This window comes from Saccostrea cucullata, unplaced genomic scaffold (genome assembly GCF_032062105.1).
Source record: "Saccostrea cucullata isolate Sc308-1 unplaced genomic scaffold, CSIRO_AGI_Scuc_v1 ctg1567, whole genome shotgun sequence".
Lineage (NCBI taxonomy): Eukaryota > Metazoa > Mollusca > Bivalvia > Ostreida > Ostreidae > Saccostrea > Saccostrea cuccullata.
In genome coordinates this window covers 73,616-81,932 of record NW_026926165.1, presented here as the reverse complement: position 1 = coordinate 81,932, position 8,317 = coordinate 73,616, and the positions used below count along the sequence as shown (strand labels likewise).

The 8,317-nt window shown below is 35.2% G+C and overlaps 1 protein-coding gene across 1 annotated transcript; it reads right to left on the bottom strand.

The window, feature by feature from the left end:
* Positions 1-411: 411 nt before the first annotated feature.
* LOC134270983 (ubiquitin-like FUBI-ribosomal protein eS30 fusion protein) lies at positions 412-3,385 on the bottom strand. The gene is made up of 5 exons (XM_062753250.1): positions 3,286-3,385; positions 2,975-3,054; positions 1,794-1,932; positions 1,117-1,172; positions 412-591 (listed from the first exon to the last, which is right to left on the bottom strand). The coding sequence occupies exons 2-5, from the start codon at positions 3,047-3,049 to the stop codon at positions 466-468; spliced, it is 396 nt and encodes a 131-aa protein (XP_062609234.1). The 5' UTR covers positions 3,050-3,054; positions 3,286-3,385; the 3' UTR covers positions 412-465.
* Between the last annotated feature and the right edge of the window lie 4,932 nt (positions 3,386-8,317).

Below are 8,317 nucleotides of genomic sequence, written 5' to 3'. Positions count from 1 at the left end.
TTTATCAGACAATCATTTCTTACTAACCACAGCGACAGCAGGCGAGACACAGGGTTGCGGGCAACCCTTACGTACTTTTAAAAGTGCTAATTGCTTATTGTTATCATTCACAGTTTGTTTCAAAAAAAGAATGCTTTTTGCTATAAAGCAAACTTAATCACATAATATTAAAAGTATTTATAAGTTGCTTGGTGATAAACCAACCAGAAAATTGTCTGAATCATTGGAAATATCTGTAATGAGGACTATACTGATGCAACTACATGTATTGATGATTAAAGGAACTTCACTCGTTATGTACACTCTCATGTTCCAACAGCTGCAGATTTGCAGTATGTGTCTTTGATTATTGAGAAAGTAAACTCATTCAGACTATGCTGAGCTAAATAAAAAGTAATAATCACAAGAAAAAAAAGTAACTACATGATTTAATCCAGTTTTTTAAACACTGGTTATAAACACATTTTAGGAGTTAGCATTAGGTCCCTTCCTGCGACCGAATGTGGAAACAACAACTCCAAATCTTCTGTTGTACTGCATGCGTCTCTTGGCTCGTCCTGTCTTCTGCTTCTTTTTTTCTTGCTTTTCAACCTATTATTTAATCGATACAATGACACAATTATTTTTCATAAATCTTATCAAACCTATATGGCATAGAAAATATCCTTACAATAGCACAATTTTTGTGTCCATTTGACTAGGAGCAGGCAACTTCATTTCCCTTTTATTATTGCAACATACATGTAATTTAAAATCTTGTATAAATATGCACAATGCTACATGTGTATTACTGTACAGGTACTTGTCCCTTGAAAAAGATTTATTCCTGTTTATACTATGTGAAACTTATGATTTATATAACTATGATAACAAAAATTTACAAAAACTGGTTCATTCACTTCAAGGAGAAGCTGAGAGTGTTCAGATATTTACAGATGGCACTTGATAAAAGAATGGAACATGAAACCAATATGTTATCTCAATGACTCAGGCGCCATAATAAAATAAGCATACATAATTACATACACTACACAATAATATAAAATCAGATCAAAAATTTATCTAAAATTTAATGCTTAATTTAACACTAACATTTTGATTCAATAAGACCCTTACCTTTGGGGTCTGTCCCTTGACTTTTCCAGCACGAGCTAGAGAACCATGGACTTTACCTATAAAGTAGGTTAAAATGATCTATCATTAAGCAGTACTGGATTAAAAACTCTTTTAAAATCCAAATCACAAATGAGAATTTTTTTATGTATGTGTTGCTCTTCTTGTTCCAACAATAATTTTATGAATATACTATAATATTCTTGAAATGAATTTGATAATTCCACTAGAATTACGCATGTGTAGGGGGACATTTTCAACCATGTCAAAATAAAATACAAATGTCACACAATGATAATAATTTACCAAGAATGACATATTATAATAATTTACCAAGAATGACACATCATTTTGGAAAGTAAAAAATAGGAATGGATTGATGCAGGGACAATCAATAATATCCTTAATATCTCGGATGTACAACAATTTGTCAACAAACCACAATCCTTCCAACCTCCCTCTCTAAAGATATTTTAATGAGTAGTACTTTTGCTTTCTAAAGGATTTTAGATATAAAATTTTTGGAATATCCTGTAAATAAAATCCCACTTTTGGTTTTCTAACAGTCTTGATTTTTTGTGCATGTACTAGCTTAAAATTTCTTCTACTTGCTATTCTGATGAAGTCTAAACACTTTGTGTAGTGTATACAGTAAAAACGTTTCCTACAGGAAAACTTACCTCCCAACATTCTGACCTCAATGTCCAGGGTGGACAAGTCATTCAGCTTGGAGAGAAGGTACTCATCCTGCAGTGGTTTACCGGCATACAGGATAATCTGCTCCTCAACTGGGAATCCCTCACGTTCACTGATCACATTCTATAAAATCAAAACAGTGATATAAGTATAGCTTTTATGTTTCAAGTATTACATGCATTCATGAATTCATTGACACCAACTTAGGCTTTTCCCTGGAAGGTCTTTATAAATCTGTCACTTCCAGTCCAGGGCAGGCATTGCACTATTTTTTTTTCCACCAACAGAGAAATATATATGAGGGGTGAGACCACAAACCAAGGCTGTCATGGGAGCTATAATCCATTCACGAACAACCGTTTCTGTTACATAATTTAGTTTCCAATGACCACCCCAACCCTTGGCTTACAAGTGAAAGCAATGCCATGGCCTTCGTTTGCATCTTGGGGCGCAAAGACAATTTTAAGGAGGGTGGAATGCAATGGTTTGGGTCAAGGTAGCTAGAATGTTTTATTATTTAAATGATATTGTCCAACGGAAACGTTTAATGATAGAATTCGTCCCATGTATTCGTAATGTAACAAAAGAAACATGGGCGATAACTCAGTCAAACTCAGTGTATTTACTATGTACAATCCAGAGAGTTCTGAATGTAAACAAGGCAGGCAATACTGAAGCGAGAAAAATCTTTGAGAAAATTAATTGAATTTTCGTCTTCAGAATGATGATTTTTTGGGATAAAAGGCTTATACAATCTCATAAATGATTAGTTCTGAATAATTTGGAAGTTATTTTCAGCCTAACCCTTGTTGTATTCTTCAAAATTATTTCAGAGCGGATCCACTCCAATTTGCAACATTCCAAGTATATGGGACGTATTTTAACTGTGGTGAGGGCTTGTCCCGAGACACAGTTAGATTATTCTAATTAGGGTTGAGGTTGAGTTTTGGTAGCTAAGTAGTACGTTGCAGCAACCGATTTGTGATGAAGCTGTCCTGGGTTAGACTCCTGGTACAGCCATATATCTTATCAATTACAGTTACATATAAAAAGGTCAATTGATATGACCAGATAAATAAATTCGTTGGTTACCATTAAATTATTTAAAGAATATCTCGTATGAAGTTTGTCTGTTGGGCATTACTATTTATAGAAGTCACTGTACCTTAATATCAGAAACAGTTTCGTTTCCTGCTAGTTGCAGAGCATGAGTCTCACTGCCTCGTACAAACAACTGCATTGTTCCTGAAATAACACATCATAATTAAATTTAGACAGTTTTAATATCATCTGGATAGATTAAAAAAGAAAATGAGCTTACTTTTTAAATCAATTATAATAAATACTCCGTCAGTTTACTGGTCCATCTTTGATGAAGTATAAAATAAAATATATTGGGTATAAGATAGTAATTTATTGACTTGATAATTATTGCACAATAAATGGTAAAATTATCATTTATTTTCCTATTCTTACACGTGTTTTGTGCAATCACAAATGGCAGCCTAAAAAGGAAGTTCAAAGAGCGCATGCGCAGAAGTAGTTTTTGATCAACTCGTACCTGGGCAACTCGTATCCATGTCAACTCCTGCCCATGCAGTCTTAGGGCCGAACGCTAACATTGTGAAGCCACTTCGGCTCTGTTTCCCAGCAAAAAAAAAAAATCGTTTCTTTGTCTTTATTTTCGCAAAATTAAATGATGGCCATATATTGTTATCTTAGATCAAAGACATAAATAACATATTAATTATGTCTCTGCTTAGGTCTATCCCAGAATTAAACAAGCTTTGGTGATTTCTGCACTTAATATCACTAATCATTACCCTCCTCTAGTGAGCTTAAAACTGAATAAATTGTTATGCATGAATGTTGCAACTGAAATAATTTTGGATTTAGCCAAAAGCCCATCTGTTCAATGTCCATGCATCATTAAAATTATAGTTTAGTTCTATATTTTTGGTTTTTATTTTATTGCAATACACCTGAAATTATTTTTGTCTCCATTAGAAATAATTTTATACAATGTTCATGGTAAACCAGTATAATCAATGTGATTTGAAACTTATTTTCAAATTTTAATGAAGGATGAAATGTATTTCATCTTTCATTCAATTTTCAGAAGAATCATGTCTCGTATCTTTTGTGTGTATCACTTCTAAAGAAGTCTACAAACTGAGCTACTTAGGCCAATAGCCATAACTATAACAAATGAATCGATCAATTTCAATTGTATAATGTTTTTGCCATAAATAAACAAGGAGGGACGAGACTTGACTATTTCATATAGCTTCTCTGGGCTATGATCAGTAATGATACTTCAAGAAGAGGACATGCCAAGTTACTTTTTAAACCCCCTTCACCCATAGATACTGCACCACTGAAAGTATGACAGTTAAAATGTATAGAGCATCCAATGCCAGTAATCTAGCTTCTCCTTCCAAAGGACAAGCTTAGGAACAAAACATAGGGATAAATGAGGCTGGACAGTACAGAGTAACACCTAATAGGGCTAACAATAAGTGTCTGACAAAGAACAATCTTTATAGAGTCATCAGCGGATACCCATGGATAACCTTGTCTTTTAATGATGAACAAGAGGCCCACGGGCCTTATAGGTCACCTGAGTATCATAGCAACTTTCCAGCAATTGTATTTGGTTCGTGTTTTAATCCAAAAGCCATGAAATTCACAAATTTTGAAAGAGGCACCATTGCTTATCAAAGGGCAGATTTCAAAGCATTAATTTATTTTTAGTCAAAGTACCCCCTGGTACCCCTGACCCAGCAGCCCTGAAATTATCTATTTTGAAAGAGGCCCCTTTCTTCATTATAAGGCCAGCATTTTTTTTTTTTTATGTTTAGGTTTAGTTATGAACATGAGGATAAAAAAGTCACGAAGGAGAAGGAAATAAAATTTTTTTTTTGATAAATCAATTATTAACATTTGTACATTCTTTTTTTATGCTATCCTAATAGGCTCCTTACCACTGGACACATAATGCTTACAAATAGGAAAGTAGAACATTTAATTGCTTATTCCATCATCTGCCAGTTTGGGCCAGTTATATAAATTTTGTGATGTTGATCAAAATATATTTTTAAAAATCAATTCTTTAAAAGTCTTTCAATATATCTTCATTTTTTAAATATGTGTCTAAAATTATAATTCCTATCAAAAAACAGACAGGAAGTATTGGGGAGTAGGGTCAACATTTTTTCAATTAAGTGTAAAATAATTTTTCTGGCTGATACAAATGATACTACATGCCTGTATGTATTTGTATACTCTTGCCTTTTAATAGTTGAATTTTTTTTTATTTCTTCAGGTTATTGTTTATTTCTTCCTCAAATGGACTTCACTACTCCCCTAGTTTTATTCATTACATCTGATGAAAAGCAACCCTTTTCTGAAGAATGATGCTTAGACTGTAAGCTATAACAGAGACCTAAACAATGTCCCTGGCAATATGCAATAGCTACCACGGGCAGTTTAAAACCTGGGGCCAGTGGGGGAGGAAAATAATTTACAGTTACTTTTGAAACGAATACATAATTATCTCACCAGCATGTCATTGTGCAACAAAGTCGTCAGCATTTTATTTGTCCTTTGAACGGGTGAAACGTTTTGAATGGCACTCTTATCGATGAATTTTACACTAAACCAAGCTATCTTCTCAGATCTAGCTTTATTTACCCGCCGTTTCATCGTAAAACCGGAAGTGCGAGTTCGTAAATTTGAAATATCGATCCCGACTCAAATTTGACATCGGAAAGAAAATTTTTTTTTCCTTTTTTTTCCTGAAAATTCAAAACCTTGAGCGGAGGGTTTGTAAAACTGAAAATAAAATAAATCCTGGCCTTAAATATGTAATTAGATCATTAGCATATTAACCAGGAGCAAAGGATAAGATGTTCAAAGAATTCATGCATTTCACTATATAATCATTAGAGCCCCACCCTAAAACAAGAACCCCTGACCCTGGGGCCATAAAATTCACAATTTTGGTAGAGGCACTCTTGCTTATTATAACTATGTACTTAGTTAGTTTATTTAATACCCAGGAGCAGAGAAGAAGATTTTCAAAGAATTCCTGTATTTTCACTATATAATCAATAGAGCCCCGACCCTAACACCAGAACCCCCCTGACCCTGGGGCCATAAAATTCACAATTTTGGTAGAGGCACTCTTGCTCATCATAACTATGTACTTAGTTGGTTTATTTAATACCCAGGAGCAGAGAAGAAGATTTTCAAAGAAATAATGCATTTTCACTACCTACTTATTTAGCCCTGCCCTAGCACTAGAACCCCTGACCCCAGGGCCATGAATTTCACAATTTTGGTAGAGGACTCAATGCTGATTACAATCATGCAAACAGTTTGACTGCTTGATGTCCAGGAGTAAAGAAGAAGATTTTTAAAGATTGCATTAATTTTAGTGGTTTTGGCCCCACCCCTCAGGCCCCAGGGGGTCAGGGATCATGAAATTCACAATTTTTGTTTCCCTTCACCCATAGATGCTTTGTGCCAAATTTGGTTGAAATTGGTTCAGTGGTTGCAGAGAAGAAGCTGAAAATGTTCAAATGTTAACACACGACGCACGACGACGGACGAAAACAGATAGCAATAGGTCACCTGAGTTTACTCAGGTGACCTAATATAAGAGGCCCACGGGCCTTATAGGTCACCTGAGTATTGTGTAACAACTTTCAAACAATTAAATTTGGTTCGTGTTTAAACCGGTGGCCATGAAATTCACAATTTACAATTTTGAAAGAGGCACCATTGCTTATCATAATTATTAACTTAGAATGCTTACTCTATTTACTTAATTCCCAGAGGTAGATCAGAGTAACAAAGAGAAAATGCACTTCCACTTTATAACCAGTTGTGCACCTCACCCCAAAGGAACCACTGACCCAGGCCATATATTTCAAAATTTTGCAAATTTTATCATAAAATGGTTGATTAATACCAAACCGCAGTTTTAAAAGCATTAATTTTTTTTCAGGCTATGTAACCCCCCCCCCCCCCCCCCCCCCCTTTGACCCTGGGGGCATTAAAAACCACTTTGCTACATGCACCTTTCTTCATCATAAATATATATATACTTGGATCATTGGCTTTAAACCCAGAAGCAAAGAAAAATATTTACAAAGAATAAATGTATTTTTACTATATAATCAATAGAGCCTCAACTTAACACCAGAACCCCTGACCCTGGGGCCATAAAATTCAAAATTTTGGAAGAGGCACTCTTGCTCATCATAACTATGTGCTTAGTTAGTTAATCTAATACCCAGGAGCAGAGAAGAAGATTTTCAAAGAAATAATGCATTTTCACTATATAATCTATAGAGCCCCGCCCTAACACCAGAACCCCTGACCCTGGGGCCATAAAATTCAAAATTTTGGAAGAGGCACTCTTGCTCATCATAACTATGTGCTTATTTAGTGTATTTAATACCCAGGAGCAGAGAAGAAGATTTTCAAAGAAATAATGCATTTTCACTGTATTATCTATAGAGCCCCGCCCTAACACCAGAACCCCTGACCCTGGGGCCATAAAATTCACAATTTTGGAAGAGGCACTCTTGCTCATCATAACTATGTGCTTAGTTAGTTTATCTAATACCCAGGAGCATAGAAGAAGATTTTCAAAGAAATAATGCATTTTCACTATATAATCTATAGAGCCCCGCCCTAACACCAGAACCCCTGACCCTGGGGCCATAAAATTCACAATTTTGGAAGAGGCACTCTTGCTCATCATAACTATGTGCTTAATTAGTGTATTTAATACCAAGGAGCAGAGAAGAAGATTTTCAAAGAAATACTGCATTTTCACTATATTATCTATAGAGCCCTGCCCTAACACCAGAACCCCTGACCCTGGGGCCATAAAATTCACAATTTTGGAAGAGGCACTCTTGCTCATCATAACTATGTGCTTAGTTTGTGTATTTAATACCCAGGAGCAGAGAAGAAGATTTTCAAAGAAATAATGCATTTTCACTATATAATCTATAGAGCCCCGCCCTAGCACTAGAACCCCTGACCCTGGGGCCATGAATTTCACAATTTTGGTAGAGGACTTAATGCTCATTACATTCATGCCAACAGTTTGCCTGCTTGATGTCCAGGAGTAAAGAAGAAGATTTTTAAAGATTTCATTAATTTTAGTGGTTTTGGCCCCACCCCTCAGGCCCCAGGGTGGCGGGGACCATGAAATTCACAATTTTTGTTCCCCTCCACCCATAGATGCTATATACCAAATTTGGTTGAAATTGGTTCAGTTGTTTCAGAGAAGAAGCTGAAAATGTCCAAATGAGTTACTCAGGTGACCTAAAAAACCAGATCATCCGTGGGTATCTGACAATGTTCAGAGCGTTCTTTGTCTGAAATTTAATTTGAGCTCATTTTGTTCTTTGTCTTCTCTTAAAGAAAATACATGTAAATCTTGAAAAATTTACATTCCTAATCTTCTCATGTAGAAAATAAAATGCAC